Here is a 22,456-nt window from a genome sequence, read left to right on the forward strand (position 1 = left end):
TCAAACAAAATCCGTGCGGCCCAAAATTGCCTTTTGAATATCAAAATCCACTTTTGATATTCAATTTGTGGTGAAATAGCTTACGGTTTATGATCATACAAGGGTTAGGGAGGTGTTTATGGTGAAGGATTGGAGATTTGATAGATTAAATAGGAGATTGGAGAAAAGGGGTAGGGTTTCGGTGAGAAGAGGGAAGAAATATTTGAAAAGTGCAGAAACGAACCCTCGTTTCTGCTTTATCCGCGAACAGATCCGAGGTCGTATTTGTTCTTGTAGTCCTCGGATCCTACATGGCTCGGATCCACAAGTGCTGAAGTTTATCCGAGGTCTCGGATCAAACTGGAACTTGAATGATCCGGGCTCGGATCTACTGTTTTAATTTTTTCCGCTTCAAACGATCCGCGGTCGGATCCTTCTGGGTTTTATAGGATACGAGCTCGGATCATCACAATTCTGCACTAATTACACCAACTGCAACTTTCCAAACATTTTCTCCCTTTTCCGACTAATTCCAAATAAGCTACAAAACTCATGAATTTTTTGAATCCACCAATCGCTATTTTAAATGCAAAAGAGGATTATTGTTAGTCTTACTGTTCTCGAGTGAAATGAAATTCACACAACTTTACAGCCAAGAAATCATAACTGTGACATATTTAGTGGTAGTCACTTTTAAATATTTACTAAAGTTAAGAAGTCCAAATACGTATTAATCAAACGTCGGAAAAGAATGAAGGAAATGAGGTGGTTACTAACCTCGCATTTTGCAAATGCGAGGTATACAAGACCTTGCATTTGCTAAATGCGAGGTACGCTGACCTCGCATTTGCTAAATGCGAGGTACGCTTCTTTTTTTTTTAAAAAAAAAATTTCGGTGGTCTCGAAATTCATCTCAACTTCGCATTTAGCAAATGCGAGCTCCTTGAGCTCGCATTTGCCAAATGCGAAGACCCCCAAGATAGAAAACCATACACAAAACGCCCCCTTTGTAGAATTTTTTTAAATTTCATCATATTGTTAGAAATTTCTCTCCATTAGGATGACAATAGTTGGACAAAGTAAACCAAATTCCATAACTAACGGGTTAATCATATATATGTAAATAGACTGAAAAACAGATTAGATTCTATCAACTAGAGAAATAGCACCAAGCCCTTCAATCTCTGCAGGTCAATAGCTAACCTGAAATAAGACTTTCAGGAGATTGAAGTCTTGAATTATTTGAGTCCTGAAATAAGATTTTCAGCACAATAAATATATTGAAATTGAATAATTCCAGCCCAGCAGCTGAAACCTCCTACGTACGATAAAGTCAGATTACAAGATATGACATACAAAGTTTGGTGAAAGAAAGGTGCAAATGTTGCAGTCAATCAACAGCTTTAAGCATATTTTGTTCTTTCCCATTTCATCAATTGTAGTTGAACTAAGCACAAGAGAATCTCTAAAGTTGAGATGCTTTGTTAAAAATCCATTCTAAAATTGCTTTTCAAGTTAAAATTTAACTGAATTACTTTTGATATTTGAGTGCATAAACCGCATTTGTGAGAATTGTTCTGGCCAGTTCTATATATTTCAAGGGCCTCAAGACACAAAATAGAATCTAAAATTACACCCATCAGTTTTTGATCCAAGATAAGTCAGGCTACTCAATATTTTCCTCCATAATTTGATGTCAGATAACATGAATCTACATCAAGAACTACAACGAAAACAACCAGCTCAAAAATAGGTAATAAATTTTTAAATGAGTGGAGGATTGACGTACTCAAATTCTAGAATCAAATCCTGTATCTTACACATTGCTCCTGTCTGTCCTTGGCAATCCTACATAATCATCTTAACTATTACAGTTACAGCCAATTCAGGCAGTGGAACGACCTTGACCATTATAGGCATAAGAATTTGCATGATACAAGAAGGCTAAGAACTCCACCATACTAAATCCAGCAAGTAACCAGTAAAAGTAATCAAGATGTGCTAGATTCAAGTTACTGGAAAACCAACCTCCGACTCTGCTGCCGGTGCTTGTGAATCTCTCAATGCTGGAGATAAGAAAACTGCTTAGAAAGCTCCCAATTCGAAAGATACTCAGAAAAAAAGAGAGGCCTATAGTTTTCAATTCACTTGGCATTTGATCATAGAAAAGCTCCTGCAAACCAACCACAGTGAAAACATCAGCAATTCCGAACAATATATACTGAGGCACCAACCACCAAAAACTCATAGGAACCGTTGCATGTGGCAGACCAGCTAAACCATTCCATTGAGCAATTTGAAGTCTCTTTCTTTCAACAAGAGCAGCAATGATCATTGAATCAGTACATAGAACCATTCCTATTCCAATTCTCTGCAGCTTCGTTATCCCTGATGGCCTTCCGGTGATAGTTCTTGCAAGAGGGACAAAAATGCGGTCATAAATAGGGACAAAAAGGATAATGGAAATGCCTGTTAAATACTGAAGTGAAGCAGCCGGTAACACAAATCCTGAACCTATTGATTTATCCATTGTAACTCCTTGTTCTGTGAACAAAGTGGAAGTTTGTGCAAACACAACAGCATATGCCAAGGATGTAGCCCATATAGGAAACAAATCTTTAAGTGACTTTAATTCTTCAAATTCACAGACTTCGGACACATCCTTGTACTTCTCAAGATCATCTTTTTCCAGCAAAGCTTCATTGAGAAATCTGTACGTGGTTAAAAAGATTCAAGATCAATTCAAACTTTTGAATAAATTATTGGTGGATTATAGGCAATGATTTAAATGAATATTGAACTCACCGAAACTCATTTTTGTCAAAATTCTGATAGAGGACCATTTTAAAAACCAACATTTGGTACATTGAGCTGCAATTAAATACATTTAGAGGTTCATGAACCTCGATGAACTTTCTCCAAGTTTCAATAAACATCATAGTTCTAATTTATCAGCTTAAGATTACAGAGTTTTTTCCGATGTTAGTTGTATCCTCCCAACATCAAAATCTAAATGCAGAACAGAAGAATCATATTCCACATTTTTTACAAGCACAAGCATGTCCTTTAAGTATTACTTTTTTTTTCCTGTAGCTTCCTCTTCATAGGTTGAAGTCTCAGAAAGATGCCATAAAGGCACAATAAGAAAAGACATTCTCACTTATGTAAGTAGTATCATCTTACTCATATTGCTTGGATCTTGCTTCATTGACTGTTGCATGTACTCCTTCACTAGACTTTGATGAAGGGACAGACTGCCGATACTTAGCTCCTTTAGCAAACAAATTGCCAATATTTGAAACGGAAAACTTCTCTTCATCTTTCACTTTATACCTATAAGTCTTAGTGCCAAGTAAGAATACGAGTAGGGCCACTGCAAGAGAGCTGCATGGGATCCCAAAGCCGAGAGCCCAACTAAGGTTATCTTGAATGTAGTTTAAGACCAATAGTGCACTCAAAGGACCTGCACATAAACCAAAATACCACCAATTGAAGAATGAACTTTTGCTTCTGCTCTCTTCTGAATCTTGTCCATCAAACTGGTCCGCTCCAAATGCGACAATGCATGGCTTGTGCGCCCCCTGGCTAAGTGCTATTAAATATAGAGAAAAGAAGAAGAGAATAACTTGTAATTGGCTAGGGGAACATGATTGCATGCTGATGTTGCTTTGGCAGTTGAGCATAGCAGATATGGTTAATAGGCCAAGTGCCTGCAATTCATATCAGTTGAATTAGTACAATTTAGCAGTCAGGATGCACAATCATGTAGCTATTTGTCAGCATCTTTCATGACATCTTTCACTGGTTAGAGAGAATTTAGATCATATTTTCACTTTTTAAAGATTCAGTAACTGGTGTCTCCAATCTCGATTACCTATTTTACGGTGTAGCTCATATGTTCGCGAAATCAAAGGGTAAGATCCTAGACAGCGAGGCTGTGGTATTAGTGATGCTCCTTCAAAAGGATTAGATCCTCTGTCTCTATCAAGGGTTTCCTTTTGGAAGTTATCAACAACATAACGACTTAGTAATATGCTCAGAGACTTGTCACGGAAAATCCAATTCACAACAACAATATCAAAAGAATTCTTTAAGAACAAAATTGCACTACTTCACAATGGTTTTAAATATGACTCTCTACATCACATATATTGACACAGACGAGGGTTCAAAACAAAAAGAAACCAACCAGGATGTAAATCACAGATGCAACCACGATGGTCCGATACCGGCCTAGAAATGAATCGGCCACAAATGCCCCCACAAGCGGCAGCATTGCTCCGGCGCCTGTCCACAAGTTAACATTGGCAGCTGCAACGGCTGTTGACTGCCTAAGATGACCCGTAAGGTAAGTTATAAGATTGGAACCTACTCCAAAGTATGCAAACCTCTCTGCTACTCCAACACCTGCTCTCCAATTCACAAACTAAAACAGCAGACATGCAAAGTAGTACTACGAGTTTGGGTAATTACAAAAGTTTTGGTACGTGTATAATGTATTATAGCATAATCTAGCTATAGTTCTTCAAGAATTAACTATTTACACAAGGCCGACTTGATATAAAAAGAGAAGTGAAGAGAGATCGACTAACAATGTTTAATCCTCTAATGATGAATTTTTGCTGCTTCAAGTGTGGAAATATATGTGTACAAGTATAAAGACTAGTGTTATGCAAAGAGTCTATGATAAAATCACTAGGCTAGTTTTCTTGCTTCATGATTATCTTAGCCTAATATTGTGCAGAAAATTCAAGGAAAAATCATAAATAAATAGCTAAAATAACACGAATTAAATAGTAAGTAAAAGTTTAAGAAAAGTAGAGGTGCAATTTCCAAGTAAGTTATCAATGTGATGAAACAAGTTTTTTGTTAAAAAAAATAATAACAATAATAAAATTTTCCATTTTGCACTAGTTTAAAAAAGTTTCTTAAGTACAAGATGAAAATGAGATGCAGCCATTAATTCACCTACATAGATATTCCTGGTTTCATTAAGAAAGAATTGATAGGAATTAATCTCACCTATAATGAAATAAGCAGATTTCCATTTTCCTGATTGGGATCTTTTTGCTGGGAGACCTTGATAATCTACAACACCATCAATCGTATCATGATGACAAGCTGAAACTTCTTCATCAGAACTGGGAATATCTGCAGGAATGATGGCTAATCCAATAGGATCAGTACTGGCCATGTCTGTAGAACTTCCGAGTACTAGTACAAAACTAGACTAGAGAGTCCACCCCAAAACTGGCACATTGGATTTTCAACGAAATTCCCACAATCCCAGCTTGAAAATCTGAGGAAGGAAGTTGAAAAAGCCATTTAAGCTTGGCAAGACCCTTCGGCAGTGGGTGGGTGGGTGTATACGGGTTGCATGCCACTGCAAGCATGCATCAAATGCTCAACACTTGTGGGAATTTTTCTTTTTTTTTGTTAAAGGGAAGGAATTTTTCTAGTCATTTTCGGTTAAGAAGTTAATACTACTCCACCATTACTTTTTTGGTCCAACAAGCTAAAGTTTTTTTTTTTTTTTTTTTTTTTTTTTTTTTTTTTGGGGGTGGGGATCCTGAAAATTGGGCTATATTATATGTGTGCTAATGGCTATCAAGGACCATTTTGGACCGCCCCTTTCTGATTACTCATTGCAACGTGTTTATCCTCAGCCCAAGTGAGATACCTTTTCTTTTTAATTTCTTTATTTTCTTACAGGTGAAAATTGTCAAAAATAGAATGATTTTCTGGAGAACATGGATAAAGCTAGCTCCAGATAGCATATGGAATTAGGGGTATGAACCAGTCTAATCAAATCGAATATCTAATGTTCAAACTTGTTTGATTATTTTAACAAATTTGAAATTTTATTCAAACTTGACTTATTTATTTGCTGAATCAAGTTTGAATGAATTTTTTTTTAATCGAGCTTGAATGTTATTTAACACAAAATGTTATTCAATCTTGATTTGATGAGTTGGCAAACTAATTCCAAACGAGCTCTTACCAAGTCAAACTTAATTCAAGTATCAAATAACTTGATTCATCTTTTAACCTTATATAGAATTAGTATTTTTTTTTTAGTAAGATATTTAGTGTGTGATACTTGAACTGAAGGGGCTGTCGCATGAATGCATGGTTTAAAGTTTAAACTCAAATTAAGTAGATGTAGTAAGAGGAGATATGTGGTCAAGATACTGGCTGTGGGTAAATAACAGATGCCAAGTTGTTAACCATTACATAATGAGTTAAGAATATATTAAATATTTTTCTCATTTGGTACAAGTCTAAATTGAAAAAAAAATCATGAATTTTGTATTTTTATTTTTCAGTAAAAACGAGCGATGATGAGAGGTAGAAGACTTTGATATCCCTACCTATCTGTTTATGGACATAAGCAACAACGCCAAATAGATATTCTTAGAGAACATTATATACAATAATTAGTAGGTTAATCTTTCTTACACTAACAGTACACTTACTGTGAGACTTGGATGAATGACAACTGTGTGAAATTCAAATTTTGCATTTATATATATAAGATTTACTCGTAATTATTAGCCGGTTTGACTAATTGACCCCAAATTAAGATAGCCAATTATGGTTGCCAAACAAGGAAAAAGTTTTTTAAAATTTTTTTTTTTTGTTTGGCTACATAAAACGGACTGCTTCCTATTGGAAATTTATGAATTTTTCATTGAAATTCTCCGGCAACCAACTGTTTACGATTTTTTTTTTTCCATTTAGGACCAAATATTTTCTTACTGCATGAATTTCAACTGGAAATTTAGGTTTGTCATGTGACAAAACAAACGACAAGCGTAACTGCTGAAGTGCTAAAACCTTCACTCCAACTAATATTCTGTCCAAGATCAACTTAAATTGGCATATAGTTATTCGCATAAATCTTTGACATTTTTTTTTGTCCCCTGATTATCAATCTAATGTCTAATGTAATATTTTCCAAGAATCCCATATTACACGAGAAACATACTCGAATTGAAGATCGAGTTCATTTCGCCTAACCTGCTACATTAATATTACAACACTGAACCACGTACATTCCCATTCGCAGGCAGGTTCCTGACTGCTCATTTTACAGGAGCACGAGGCCATGAACAGTTGCTGTAACCATGTTCTAGTGCAGGAGGGTGCCGGGCGGAGGGGCACATTGGCTGCTGCACGATCAACTGAAAAGGGACCAATTGTGGCGTAGCTTTACAATTAGCAACACTTTATTTAAAAGAGTGCTAGAGTGAACAATGTCCAGGAGCCGTAGAAACTAGAAAGCGAGTGGTTGTACCATTGTACATTCTGTACAATCTCACCACATTCCACAAACCTACTAGCTTGGTAGATGTGAATTCAGGCAGCTTCAAATGTTACTGCCTCGGTTGTAAATATAAGATTTTGCAAAATACAGATAAGCAATTAATGCCACTGCACTAAGTGTAGCAAGCAGCCAGTAAAAATAATCAAGGTGTGCCTTATTCAAGTTGTCGGCGAACCAGCTATCCCTTCCATCCCCGCCTGTTGCTTTCTCAATGATAGAGATCAGAAAACTGCTTAGGAAGCTCCCTATGCCAAAGATACTGAGGTATAGAGCGAGGCCTATGCTTTTCATCTCACTAGGCATCTGGTCGTAGAAGAATTCTTGCAAACCAACCATGGTAAATGATTCAGAAACTCCCAAAAGCACATACTGAGGTATCAGCCATGCCACATTCATCGGAACTGTTGCACCTGGCTTATCAACCAACCCATACTCTTGAGCAGTTTCAAGACGCTTCATCTCAACTAGAGCAGCTATAAACATGGAAAGACAGGATATAACTATTCCAGTTCCAATGCGTTGCAGCATTGTTATACCTGACGGTTTTCTGGTTATTGCTCTTGCGATAGGAACCAAAATGCGGTCATAGATAGGGATAAAGACAAATATTGAAAAGCTGATAAAAGTTAGTAAGGAGGCAGCTGGTACTTCAAAGCTTGGACCAATAGATCTATCCATTGTAACTCCTTGCTTGGTAAACAAAGTGGATGCTTGTGAAAATACAATTGCATAAACCAAACTCGTGACCCATATTGGAAATAGCCTAACAACTGCTTTGGCCTCTTCAATCTCACTGACGCTACAAACTTTTCCATCTTCCTTTGAACCATCAGGTTGCACCAATGCTTTGTTCAGAAACCTATCACAAATACAATAGAAGTGGTCAAGTCAAGCAATTTTGATTCTTGGCCTCTGATTATAGGGTCTCTGAAGCTAGAAGAAAATCATGAAATCACTTATCAATGGAAAAGCTATTTAAAGTCAATAAACGCAATTTTACGAGGAGTAGCTGTAAAATCATGTAAGAATAAAATCATTAACTTAAAATTCTCAGGAAAGTTAAATATAGGTTTAGATCATCGCTCACTTGAATTGAGCTGAACCTTGGTAAGGCAAAATGCCCTTAGACTCCTCTTCCATAGATATTGCAGAAGATGTGGTTCTCCAATTCCTTGCTGCATTCACAAAAACCCGGCCTATTCTTACAAAAGGACTCATCTCATCGCTATGGACATGGAATCGATAGGTCATAGTTCCAAGCAGAAACAAGATAAGTGCAACTCCCATGACGAGACAGGGAATTCCAAATCCAAGACCCCAGCTAAGATTATCCTGAATATAGTTCAGAATCGTCAAGGCGACCATGGTACCTCCACACATACCGAAATACCACCAATTGAAGAATGAGCTTTTGGCTTTATACTCTTCTGGATCTTGTCCATCAAACTGGTCAGCTCCAAAAGCTTGAACGCAAGGCTTATGCCCTCCTTGGGCTAATGCCACTAGATACAATGAAAAGAAGAAGAAAATAATTTGGAACTCAGGTGGAGAACATGAAATAACATTCTCTATATGCTGACACTCGGAAGACTTGAAAGAGGGAAGAACAGCTGAAATCGTCAATAAGCCAAGTCCCTGTCATTCATCGAAATCCAATGATTAACTAAGTGTTTCACAAGAATATTACAGTTGTTAAGATGATAATGGTCAATTTTGTTCACTGAGTCAAAAATCTCCAATATGCAATGAAACTCATTCTTTCATATTCTGATCAATTTATTGTTTCTTCCATTGGTAACTTTGTTGTTCAAATCTGAAGCATCTTTTTCATGCAACAAAGAGTAATTCTTATATAACTATAGCCAGTAAATTGATTTTTTGCGACAAATAACACAACACCAGAATCAATTTTCTAACATATTTGATATGTAATATTACTCCTAAAATTGAGGAGAAATATAGCTATATTAATTTTAGTGCTTATTACATCCAAAATAAAGTAGTACTCAAACATAAAACCAAATTATAAAAAAAAATGCAAACAAGGGCTAAAGACAATACAAAGTTCAAAAAAAATTCAAATAACCTAGAATTCGTGTCACAGCTGAATGGTCCAGTTGCATGCTACATTTAAGTTATTTGGAGCTTATTTCATTGGTTTTTGACCTATGGACTGGCTTAGATATATGTAGGTCCAATATGCTCCAACTAATCTAGCAAAAACAGAATTCAGGCATTCGGTTGTTAAAGGCTATAAATGTGCTAGAATTCTTGGCTGAAAAATTCCCATCCTTTAGCAAGCTCAACCTCAATTTATCTTACCCACCTCTAAGAAAGTAATTTCTCAATGGAAGCAGAGGAGGTTGCTCCATCATAAGCGTGGCTGTCAGAAATAATTATCGTAAAAGCAACCCTCTCAAGCTAGCAGCACAGATCAAAGAAACCCCAAGGCAGAAGGATGTAAGCTCCTCTCAACCACTGATTCCTAAAGTTTTAAAGATCACTGTATTCTAAAGCATCACCATACAACACATCTCAACTTCATCAAGCTATTGCTACTTTGCTCTACTGGCCGGCAAAGGCCAACCGAGAGGGGAGAACGAATGGCTTAGAAATCAACCAGTTCCGAGCAGACTCATCGAGCTCCTGCTTGGGTTATCGTAGAATAAGAGGAGCCATCTTAGGAAATGACTTCACGCGGGGTGAGGGAGCAACTTCTCTGGTCTTGTGGAGCACTCATTCCTGTTGCAAGAGTGAAAATGACGCCCCAGCTTGACTCTACTTGTTCTATCATTTATCTCGAAATAATGAATTGAGTCCGTATAGGCATTTTGGATGCCGCTATTGAAATTGCCCTTCTCGCTATATTTTCTGTTACTCCACCCATTTCATAAAGTATCCGACCCAGTTTAATAAAAGCTACCCAATATTCAGGGGATCCTTTCACCGAACCCATACATACATATGCTCAACCACTATTATATCCCCAGTCAGAAAACTGAAGATCCCCTAATATCCCGGTCACAAAAAAATAAATTGCATCTGAAACTCAACCAAATGAAACAGCAGTCCCTAAAACAAAAAGCCCCATTATCAATGAAATATGAAGCTTCCAAATTCAAGTGCAACAGCCTACCAACTACTGGATAGATCATGTAAGCCAACAATTCAACTACGTTACCAAACATAGTACTGCCTAATTCCTTGTTTGGGACCACATTTTAGCCGGTGTAGTCGAAAATTTGCAACATGCCATATATAATGCTGGTGGATTAAAAGGATTGGACACAAAAAAAAAAAAATTTGAAGTCACAAAATTATAGCATTATCCCCCCCCCCACCCCCCCACAAGTCCCAACCAAAACTCTCTTTATACCTCGAAATACAACTTTTTTTCTCAATATTATGCATTACAAATGATAATGCACAATGAACTAAAGCATTTTAATTTCATTAAGCATGAAGTACAAGCAGAACGAATGTGAAAAAGACAAAAGCACCACAAACTAAGCACAAGGGACAAGTACATGGAAACAAGCTAAAGAAAGTACCACAGAATTAGCACAAGGTACAAGCAGTAACTAACCAGGATATAAAGCACGGAGGCAACTACAATGGTGCGATAACGACCCAGAAACGAGTCAGCTATAAAAGCGCCCAAAAGTGGTAAAAGCGACGCCGTGCCCGACCAAGCATTAACGTTCTCCGCCGCCGTAGCGGTGGATTGGCCAAGTGGGCCCGTCAAGTAACTTATTAAATTCGAACTTATTCCGTAATAAGCAAATCTCTCAGCCACCTCAACACCTTCAGAAAAACGAAAATGTAAAAAAAAAAAAAAATAGTAATAAAAATCAATTAGAATCTTGTCTTATCCGAATAAAAATGAAAAAAATTTGGTTAGAGATGAATTGGTTTATGGTACCTATGATGAAAGATGCGGATCTCCATCGACCGGATTTGGATCGCTTGACCGGACGGCCTTTGTAGTCAAAGCTTCCTTCGACGACGTCGTCTAACAAAGGAGTTTCGACCGCCTCAGTGGCTGTAGAGATGGCGGCCATGATTCAAGTCTCCGGCCAGCCAGCCGCTAGCCAACGGAGCTGTAGTTTTCACTGGCGCGGCGAGCTAGCTGGAATTTTCTTTTTTGGTGGCGGTTGGTTATAAGATAAGGAATTATGTGGCGTTGGCGTGCTAACTCCCTTTTTTTTTTCCCCCTTAATCTTGTTTTGCCTTTTTTTTTTTTGGCTATTTTTTGTACTTTTTTCCTTCTGCTTTTCAGCTGATTTCTATGAATATGTTTATGGCTTTGTTATTTTTTTTTTTTGGCTATTTTTGAAGGAAAATGATAGGGAATAATTTCAGAAACCTCTCCTGAGATTTTTAATAATTACAGACAGTACCCCTCTAATTTCAGTAATTACACCTACACCCCTTCATGTTTCTAGTAACAGAAAATTTCACTTTGCTTATGCGAGCAAAAATATACAATGAATATTCTAAAATGCCCCTATTATACTTTCTTTTTCTTTTTCTTTTTGATTGGTACTCAAACCACTCCACTAATCTCCAACTCCAATTGATTCCTATATTCAATCACGTTTGCCACTAGCTTTAGAGTTCCTTCTCCCTCCTGCACCATCATATTCAATCATCGGAATGCAATCATCCAAAATTGACCAAAAAAAGGGATAATTTCAGAAACCTCCCTTGAGGTTTCCAGCAATTATAGAGAGCTCTCCTCAAGTTTCAAAAATTACACCTACCTCCCTCGCTTTTAAGGTTTATATAACAATATAGAACCAATAGTCTATATCTTTTTACAAATATCCTAAAATACCCTTCTTCTAAAGAACAAGACAAAACAAAACAAGGTTTTAATTTTAACTTCTTGTACGCGACATACTCATTAAAGTAAACAAAGTCTAACGAATCCAACTCATCTCAAAATTCATTACTTGCTAATTCTTGTCTAATGCAACTCTCTACCACCACTCTCAATACTAAACCAAAAATGCCCTCATGTCTCTAAGACCATAATTCATCATTAATAATCTAGCACTCTTAGAAATAGAGGCCAAATTCTACTTTCATAGTAAAACCATAATCAATAGATAAATAAAAGAGAGAACCAATGAGTTTTTAAATTACTAGACTTTTTGGTTTAACAAACATAACAGTCACTTCTTTATCTTCTAACTCTCAGTTTCATTTTTTTCCCTATATCGTTGCCACCTTTTTCATCTTCCCCTAGTTTGGCAATAAAATTCACTGTCTGCACCTTGTTAATTTGGTAACTTGAATTGGCTAACATTTGTAAAGAGTAAAACTTTTTTTTAAAAAAAAAGAAAGAGTCTAAAATTTTTATAGTAAGGAAAAGACAGGAAGACAAAAGAGTACAGATAAATTTTGGAGATGATAAAAAATTGATAGTGGTATGATTGGTAACAATAAAGTGTAGTATTTGGTGAAAGGAAGAAGTAGTTGTAGAAGAAAAGAAAGAAGAGTATGAAAGAGGGATGGAGGGAAGGGGAAGAGATGAAAATTAGAAAATTGATGAAGATTATTCTTTGAGATTAGGAAATGGCAAGTAGAATAATAAGAAGTATTTTTTGGCTTTAAATGTCCCTTTATGAATTAACTATTAAGTGGAGGATATTTTAGTTATTTGATTGGATCAAGGGAAGTCTATGTAATTATTGAAACCTCGGGGGAGCTGAGTGAAATTGCTAGAAACCTCAAGGAGGTTTTTGCAATTATCTCCAAAAATGTAAAGCCCAGATTGCATTTCTACATCGTTTTTTACATCATGTGTGGGATCCATAAAATTTTGTTCTATAGTTACACGTTGTTGAAAGTGAATTACACCGTGTGCATGCAAAGTTGCATCTTATGCATTTTACACAAAACCGACTCAAAAGGTTTTCTTGACAACGTTTGGGCCCGTATCCTTCAATCACCAAAACAACACCAACCAAAACTTCTTTTGACTTTTACTACTATCACTATCCTTTGAACCCACATCAATAGCCAAGTACTCTACCAACAGATCCACCAATCTTTCCCTCTTCACCGTCCAATTAATCCAACAATTGATCAGCCATCATTAACATTCACAAGCATGAGGACCATAACCAACAAATTACTCCAAAAAATAGAGAAATATTAAAAGTGCAATGTTTCAGTGCACCAACCTAAACAGAAAATCAGTGAACTTTGAACATCGTCATGGGAGCAAGAATCAAGAGAATTATTAGCGACTACAACCTTACACACTAACCATAGCCCTCCAATTCCCTGCTCCATAATTTTCTTACCGGTGCTTGTTTTAAGCAATTTATAGTTATGATATATTAACCATGGCCACTGATTGTACATAAAATTCTCTAGTTTCTTAGCAATAACATAAAATCCACAAGTAATTGCAAAGGGACTTCAAAATCAAAACCAGTATCCACAATTTAGTTGTCACTGTCCCAAAACAGTCCATGGGTAAACAATAAAAGGACACAACAATTGGTTCCAAATAATATAAGAATTTACGGATTAGATGGAAGTGGAAATAATGGTGGCAACTTGTTGTGGGTCTATGAAGGAGAAGGAAAAAATAAATAAATGTTAGAGTGGGGAAAGGATTTGGGGTAAGTAATGGAGGACTGGGAGGTTGGGAGAGGAGTTGGCCACTTCTCTTTTGCAAGGCATGAATTACCCTTTGATGGAAATTGCTGCAGTCTTAAGCTTTAGCAAGGTATTAGCTGTATATTAGTTGTATAGATAATATTAGCTATATATTAGTTTGGTTGGTATTCTGGTATATCTCTAGGTGATTGGATTCTGGTATAATTCTAGGTATGTTCCTCAATCATAGAAGGATTCTCTTGCGGCTAAAGTTTTGGCCAAATCCTGTATATATATGCATCATCGAATGAACAGAAGGGCAGAATGTTTCTCAAAGCTTCATCTCTTGTCTTTAACATGGTATCAGAGCCACACAAGGAAAAGTGACTCTTTTGATACCAAAGATCCATGGTGCCTTCGAGGGATTCCGGATCAGATGATGGGAAGAAATCCATCTCGCCGTTTGCCCTTATGCCAAATGATAATCCAGGAAACCTAATTACTCATACTCAATTGAAAGGTACCAACTATGAAGAGTGGGCGAAAGCAATTTGTATTTCGCTTCGAGCGAAGAAGAAAAATGGGTTTATCGATGGTTCAATCAAACAACCAACTAATGACTCAAACGAGGTAGAAGATTGGTGGACTGTGAACTCTATGATTATCTCATGGATCTTTAATACGATAGAACCAAGTCTGCATTCCACAATCTCTTACAGAGAAACGGCCAAAGAGTTGTGGGATGATATCCAACAACAGTTTTCTGTACGCAATGGAGCGAGGGTTCATCAATTAAAAACTGAAGTTTCAAAGTGTAAACAAAATGGTGATACCGTTATGGGCTATTACAGTAGACTCAAAAAGATCTGGGATGATCTGAATGATCACGATCCGATGCCGGTGTGAACTTGTCGTGGTTGTATGTGCAATCTCAATGCACGGCTGGAACGGCGCAGTGAAGAGGAGAGAGTTCATTAATTTCTCCTGGGACTCGATGAAACTCCTTATAGCACCATTCGGTCCACCATAATAGCAACTGATCCCCTACCTAACATGTACCGAGTCTACTCGCAAGTGACGGAATAGGAGCAGGTTTGCTCTATGATGCAAAATCCCACTCCTGAGAAGACGGATCCGGTCAGTTTTGCAGTCAAGGCACCAGTTGCAGACGGATCGCGCAATTCAGGAGGAACTCGACGAGAGGACAGGCCTCTATGTTCGTATTGTCAAAGATCAGGACACGCCATTGACACTTGCTATCGGTTACATGGATTTCCTGCTAGGCGAGGAGCAGATACGACTGACCGTGGTAGAGGAAAAGGCGGACGACCAGATCGCGGTAGGGGTGGCGCGGCAAATGCAACTGCTGTGCAGACCGTAGACACTACTGCATCATCGATGCATGTTCTTGGAGATGCAGACAAGGTGGGGCTGGAAAATCTTAGTGCAGAAGATTGGTTGACATTGAAGTCACTCTTGAGTACACACAAATCAACGTCGAGCCATCATTTGTCTGGTAAGGCAAATTTACAATGGCTTTTTGATACCGGCGCTTTGCATCATATGACTGGAGTCGTTGAATCTTTTAGCGAAGTATGGAATATTCCTCCTTATCCTGTGAAGTTGCCCAATGGTGAACAGGTTATGGCTACAAAGAAAGAAACTGTTATTTTGGGATCTTTGTGTCTCAAGAATGTCTTATTTGTATTTGACTTAGACTGCAATTTGATCTCAGTGTCAAAGTTGGCTCGAGACAAGACTCTTATATTAAAGTTTACTGATTGTCTATGTGTTGTATAGGACCGCACTTCGAGGATACTGATTAGAGTGGGTAAAGAGTGAGAAAGGCTGTATGTTGTGAGGGAAGTATTTTCTGCTCGAGCAAATAAGGTGAACGGCGCCGTGGCACCAAAGACTAGGACACCCCTCTAAGCGAGTTGTGGAATCCCTTTCTCCTATGATCGGTGGTATTAAGTTTGGGTCAGATTTAGGTCATTGTGATATCTGTTTGCGGGCAAAACATACCCGAACTCCTTTTGTTTCTAGTGAAAATAAGGCTGCTGAAATTTTTGAGTTAATACATTGTGATTTATGGGGTCCATATCGTGAAGTGTCTCTTTGTGGTTCTAAATATTTTCTAACTATTATGGATAATTACTCACGTGCTGTTTGGATCTTCTTGATAAAGAAGAAGCACGAGGTACCTAAGATCCTTAAAAAAATTTTGGCTTTCACTGAACACCAATTTAATAGAAAGGTCAAAATTGTTCGTAGTGACAATGGCAAAGAATTTACATGTTTAACCAGTTACTTGAAAGATCTTGGAATCATTCATCAAATGTCTATGGTGGACACTCCTCAGCAAAATGGGCGCGTTGAACGTAAACATAGACATATCCTTAATGTGGGAAGGGTGCTTTGTTTTCAATCTTGTTTGCCTATCACATTTTGGGGTGAATGCATTTTGACTGCAGGCAATTTAATTAATCGAACTCCCACACCATTTCTGGATGGAAAAACACCTTTTGAAGTATTGTTTGGCAAAGCACTATCTTTGAATAATTTACGAGTCTTCGGTTGTCTCTGCTATGCACACAGTCTTAATCGCGACAGAGATAAATTCACCAGTCGAAGTCGTAAATGTGTATTCGTTGGATACCTTTATGCAAAGAAGGGGTGGAGGTTATATGATTTAGATACTGGCGTCCTGTTTGAGTCACGCGATGTGGTATTTATTGAGTCCGAGCTTCCTTTCTCTATGAAGATTGTTGATTGCGACATCTCCAATGCAATTTCAACTCCACATGCTTTTGGTAATTTTGAAGAGGAAGCACACTGGCTCTTGCCTTCTACCGATCGCGAAGGACACAGGAGCTCATCTACCTCTCACTCTGAGAGAGTACTTGAGGACATCGGTGGGTACGACAATGGGAACCGAGGCAATACTACTGAGCCAGAGGTTGTGCTTGGTCGTGGACAATGGCAACGGTATTCTTCTGTTCGGCTTCAAGATTATGTCACACATACAGCTCGTCTTAGCCCGTCACCTGCTCATTCATCATCGACGGAGTCCACAGGTACACCATATCCTATTTCTCACTATGGAACCTGTAATCAATTCTCCTTGCCGCATTGCCGTTTCTTGGCGGCTATAACTGCAGGACGTGAGTCTTCAAGTTATTCAGAAGCCGTTCGTTCTCAATGTTGGCGCGATGCAATGAAGGAAGAGATAAAGGCGTTGGAAGCCAATGGTACGTGGACCATTGAAGAGTTGCCTAAGGGGAAGAAAGCGTTAGGCAGCAAATGAGTCTACCGCATTAAATATCATGCAAACGGGTCCATTGAATGTTATAAAGCTCGCTTGGTGGTTTTTGGTAATCATCAAGTCGAAGGAATTGACTACACAGAAACCTTCGCACCGATGGTCAATATGGTGACAGTTCGCACAATCCTCGCAGTGGCAGCGGCAAAGTGCTGGGAATTACATCAAATAGATGTACAGAATGCTTTCCTTCATGGTGAGCTTGACGAAGAAGTATATATGCGTTTGCCTCCAGGATTTGAGGTGTCAGGACCCAACAAAGTGTGTCATCTACGCAAGTCTCTCTATGGTTTGCGACAAGCCCCACGGTGTTGGTTTGCCAAGTTAGCAGCGGCCCTTACTCACTACGGTTTTGTTCAGTCTTCCTCCGACTACTCTTTGTTTACTTACCAGCAAGATGCTGTGCACTTATCAATTTTGGTTAATGTTGATGACCTGATGATTGGAGGTAATGATTCGGCGGCTATACAATGTTTCAAATGTTACTTAAGCCACTGTTTCCATATGAAGGATCTTGGTACGCTCAAATATTTTTTAGGTTTTGAAGTTGTTCGAAATTCTACTGGCATTGTTCTCAGTCAACGCAAATATGCGTTGGATAGTATTTCTGAGACGGGTCTCTTGGGATCCAAGACAGCTGGCACTCCTATAGAGCAAAATCATCGTCTGGAATTTAATGAGGGTGTCGATATGAAATCTCCTGCGCAGTATCGCAGGCTAGTTGGCCGCCTTATATATTTGACTATCACACGTCCCGAATTATCCTATTGTGTTCATATCTTAGCTCAATTCATGCAGCAGTCGAAGGAGGCGCATTGGGAAGCAGCTCTACGAGTGGTTCGCTATCTGAAGTCCAATCCGGGTCAGGGTATATTGCTCAAATCCTTCTCTGACTTACGCCTAACGGCCTATTGTGATGATGATTGGGCAAGTTGTCCTATGACACGTAGATCTTTGACCGCATACTTTGTGTTTCTTGGTGATTCTCTGATTTCGTGGAAAACTAAGAAGCAACCAACGGTATCTCGTTCATCTGCAGAAGCCGAGTACCGCGCTTTAGCCGTCACCACATGTGAGTTGAAATGGTTACGCGGGTTGCTCTTTACTCTTGGTGTTCACCATCCTACTCCTATGCGCATCTATTGTGATCGTCAGTCTGCATTACACATCGCTCAGAATCCCGTTTTTCATGAATGCACTAAGCATATTGAGGTTGACTGTCATTTCGTTCGAGATGAGATTTGTCATAGTACCATTTGTCCAGCCTATGTTCCGACTACTCATCAATTGGCTGAAATTCTTACCAAAGCACTGGGCAAGCGTCAGTTTGTTCAATTACTCGCCAAGTTGGGCATTTCGAATCTTCATGCTCCAACTTGAGGGGGGGTATTAGCTGTATAGATAATATTAGATATATATTAGTTTGGCTGGGATTTTGGTATGTCTCTAGGTGATTGGATTCTGGTATAATTCTACGTATATTCCTCAATCATAGGAGGATTCTCTTGCGGCTAAAGTTTTGGCCAAATCCTGTATATATATGCGTCATCGAATGAACAGAAGGGCAGAATGTTTCTCAAAGCTTCATCTCTTGTCTTTAACACAAGGAGATAAATTTCGACAGGAAAACTCTTTAAAGGTCTATAGTACTTCATAGGGAATGCTAGAAACTTTTTAAAAAGTGCCAGTAACATCTCCCGGCACTAGGCAGGCTTTTATTTTTCTACATTCTTGGCGGCTTTCTTGTCTTTGGCTCACAACAGAAAGTGTAAAAAAGAAAGGACTCTTGTAAACAATTGCCTCCATGCAACCAGCTTAGCTTAAACGATTTTTGGATGAACTGGACGGCTACCATAGGACACAGATTTGAAGCCCAGAGGCAGAGCTACGATGGGAAAACTGGGGGCATAACCCACAGCCCCCACATAATTCTACAATTGCCCATATTATTTTAAAAAAATTTCAGTTATGCCCCTATTATGACTCATGTAATTTTGAAATATTTTCAATTGTACGCCTATTGTGTTGTTTAGAAGTAAATATAAGTAATTAGTTTTGTAACTTAATGGATATGAAATGTTACAAAATTCATATAGTGGCCTTCTACATTAGTAAAATGAATTTTGTGAATGTTTTCAACAAAAGTAAAGTATAGAGCAATTGTGTTGGCTAGTAAAAATAAAGTAAACGAAATTTTTTCCAATAAAGTGGAAGGACTTTTTCCATAAAACAAGAAATTTCATGTCCTTGTGCCTTAGAAAACTATAGGTTTTAGTTACTTTAAAGGTTTCTTATATTTTTTAAAGAAAATTATTGTGTTATTATGTGATTTGTATTATATTGCTCATTAAATAGAAAATTTTATATCAGTTTAGAGTAACTACTTGGCAAGTTTAATAGTTGCTCCAAAACCAATGAAATAGTTCCACATGAATATATAAGAGCTCCCACTAAATAGATGTAATATAGTTTATGTGAATATTTTTGTCATGTACTAGTTTTAGGAAAGACAAGAAAGAAATTTTGATATTATTTTTGCTGCCACTAACAATTAGGAAAAATGGCCAATTTCGTCCCTATACTTTTATGCTTGTGTCGATTTAGTCCCTTTATTTTATTCTTGTCCAATTAGATACCTTAACTTAAAATGCAAGTCTAATTGAAACCCTTCACGGCGGCGCCACCAAGAAATATCAAGCGGGCATGAAATTGACCACATAGAGAGGTTTACTTTCGGAACATCACTTATGGGCCTTCAATAAAGCCAACTAAAATCACTTCGTATACAAGATTAAACTTTGAAGAAATACCAAACTGAAAATGACTTATGTAGAAAATTATTAGGGTTAATCCAAGAGATATTTGGGCAAAATTCTAGTGATTGATGATGGACAAGAAAGAGGCCGATGGGATTGCAACAACAGACAAAATGGGGTGCGAATTGAGCGTGAAAGGCAATTTTGATGAAGGGCAATCAAGCAAAAATAGTAAGTTCAAATGTTTAGGAATCGATTTTGTTCATTTGTTAACTTGTTTAAGAACATGTGGGGCTGGTTTGTTTGGCTTGCAATTGTGTTTATTAAACAACATTACTGGAATGGATCATCTGATGAGAAACCAGAAAAGGTTTAATTTTGTTCAAATTTTTTTTGGAAAAAGAGGACTCATGTGGTGTGGGGTTGGTTTATTTGTTAACTGGTTTAATGGTATGTGGGGTTGGTTTATCTGGCTTCCAATTCTATTTATTGTACTGCATTGCATTACTTGAATGGGGTCAATTGTTGAGCAATCAGAAAAGATTTAAGCTTAATTTTTTTTCATTTTTTCTTGAAAAAAGATGGTTCATGTGGTTCTTAAGGCTTTATTGAGTTAATTTGAGAAGTTGCTTTCATGTTCCTCAAAAGGCAGACATGAGCATGTGTCAACAAAGGTTTAACATATATTTTTCTTTTGTCGTTTTTTGCAAAATACAATAGGTAAACAGTTGGATGTGTTTGACCTAGCCATTTACTATGGCGGGGCTTATGTTGAAGAAACAGAACAAAAATATATAGGGGGAAGCATGGAGCTTTTTGACAGGGTTATTGCCACAAGAATGAACCTGAAAATTATGAAGACTTATTGTGCATATCTTGGGTGTACTGATGATTGTAGATACATGTATAGAATCCCTTCAGTAGATAGCAAGTTAAGACTTAGAGAAATACATGTTGAGGAGGATGTTTGGGAGATGACTTGTATAGGTAAACAAAGTGGTAAAGCTGAACTTTATGTAGTTCGTGAGTTTCATATCAGATTTTTGAATGCTGGCAAGGACTGCTCAACTGCTGAAAATAAAGACTTGTTGACGAAAGCAGATGAAGATGATGCTAGTAAGGGCTACTCAACTCAAGAAAATGAAGACTTTGTTAAGTTTTTAGATGAAAACTTGTTCCATGTAGATATGACATTTGATGACTTCTTTGAGAGTAATGAACTTCCAGTTCATGTACCAATTGAAGAAGTTGATGGGGGTAAAGGGGGTAAAAGGAAAAAAAGCAAAAGAAGAGTTAGTGAAACTGTTGAAGATAGTGATGAGGTAGATGATAGTAATGATAGTTGCGATAATTTTCATGACAATGATTATGATTTTAGCAAGGATGAGGATGACATAATATACAAGAATTGTACTTCCAATATTGATAAGTCACTTGAAATTTAGATTCGCAATCTTGAGGCTGGTATGCAGGGAAAATGTTTGAAGACGGGTGCTAAAGAAAATAGGAAAAAAACACACACATCTAAGCAAGAACATGCACAAGTGAAGACACTTATGCTGCTGCTGATTTCAACATATATGATGGAGAGCAGATTGCGGTCCAAGAAGAATCAAACTCAATGAACACAGAAGAGTTAAACAGCCATTATGGGCCCTCAGATGAAGATATATAGTGCACCAAAGAAGCCAAGGTATGTTCGATTTAGACCAGAAATTGACATGAAGGATCCAAGATTTTTTGTTGGGTTACTGTTTGACACAAAAAAGGTATTCAAAGCTACAGTTGATTATTATGGGGTGCTGTGGGGCAAAGACCATGGTTGGAAAAAAAATGATGCCAATAGAATAAGGGCAAAATGCAAGAATGTTGAGTGCAAATGGTTCATTCACCTGACCAAGGAACCAGATAGTGATGCCTTTGTCATACAGACTATGGGCATCTAAGTAAATATATAGAATAAACGCAAGGAGTGTGAGATCTATCAAGCTGTAAATATCCTTGAATCATGGATGTGGAAGGACATTCTACCATAAGCTGGCCAATTCTAGGTTTCTAAGTGTACATTACAGGGACTTCTTGCGGTTGAATAGGAAGATTTCAGTTGGAGACTTTAAGGAAAAAGTCCATCAAGAATTGAATGTGCATATTACCAAAGATCAGGTTTACAAGACATTCGCAAAAGTAAAGATGTTGATCCAAGGAACTACAAGGAACAGTACAAAAGGATGTGGGACTATTGTGATGAACTCTTGCGATCAAATCCAGGATCAACTGTTCATATGGAGATAGAAATTGATGAGCTTAGTGGAAAAGTGTGATTCCAAAGGCTGTACATTTGCTTTGCAGCATTGAAGAAAGGCTTCAAAGCCGGTTGTGAAGCTGTTATTGGTGTAGATGGCGGCCATCTATGTGGTCCATACCTAGGAGTTCTACTAAAAAATGTAGGGATAGATG

General features: G+C 37.8%; 2 protein-coding genes across 2 annotated transcripts; both read right to left on the reverse strand.

Moving 5' to 3' along the window:
- Nucleotides 1–1,864: 1,864 nt before the first annotated feature.
- On the reverse strand, nt 1,865–5,173 carry LOC113750418 (protein NRT1/ PTR FAMILY 5.10-like). The gene is made up of 4 exons (XM_027294394.1): nt 5,002–5,173; nt 4,169–4,386; nt 3,163–3,689; nt 1,865–2,690 (listed from the first exon to the last, which is right to left on the reverse strand). The coding sequence occupies exons 1-4, from the start codon at nt 5,171–5,173 to the stop codon at nt 1,865–1,867; spliced, it is 1,743 nt and encodes a 580-aa protein (XP_027150195.1).
- Nucleotides 5,174–6,845: 1,672 nt separating this feature from the next.
- Nucleotides 6,846–11,498, reverse strand: LOC113750907 (protein NRT1/ PTR FAMILY 5.10-like). Its single transcript, XM_027294854.1, has 4 exons — nt 11,229–11,498; nt 10,893–11,110; nt 8,394–8,941; nt 6,846–8,165 (listed from the first exon to the last, which is right to left on the reverse strand). Exons 1-4 carry the CDS (start codon nt 11,365–11,367, stop codon nt 7,349–7,351), a joined length of 1,722 nt encoding a protein of 573 aa, XP_027150655.1. The 5' UTR covers nt 11,368–11,498; the 3' UTR covers nt 6,846–7,348.
- Between the last annotated feature and the right edge of the window lie 10,958 nt (nt 11,499–22,456).

Source organism: Coffea eugenioides, chromosome 10 (genome assembly GCF_003713205.1).
Source record: "Coffea eugenioides isolate CCC68of chromosome 10, Ceug_1.0, whole genome shotgun sequence".
NCBI classification, from domain to species: Eukaryota; Viridiplantae; Streptophyta; class Magnoliopsida; order Gentianales; family Rubiaceae; genus Coffea; species Coffea eugenioides.

Coding starts and splice junctions, on each gene's coding strand:
- LOC113750418 (XM_027294394.1), bottom strand. CDS start 5,173: ATGGCCAGTACTGATCCTATTGGATTAGCCATCATTCCTGCAGATATT. Junction 4,387..5,001: donor ATCTGCTTATTTCATTATAG/GTGAGATTAATT, acceptor ATTGGAGAGCAG/GTGTTGGAGTAGCAGAGAGG. Junction 3,690..4,168: donor CATCTGTGATTTACATCCTG/GTTGGTTTCTTT, acceptor TATGAATTGCAG/GCACTTGGCCTATTAACCAT.
- LOC113750907 (XM_027294854.1), bottom strand. CDS start 11,367: ATGGCCGCCATCTCTACAGCCACTGAGGCGGTCGAAACTCCTTTGTTA. Junction 8,942..10,892: donor CCTCCGTGCTTTATATCCTG/GTTAGTTACTGC, acceptor GATGAATGACAG/GGACTTGGCTTATTGACGAT. Junction 8,166..8,393: donor CAAGGTTCAGCTCAATTCAA/GTGAGCGATGAT, acceptor TATTTGTGATAG/GTTTCTGAACAAAGCATTGG.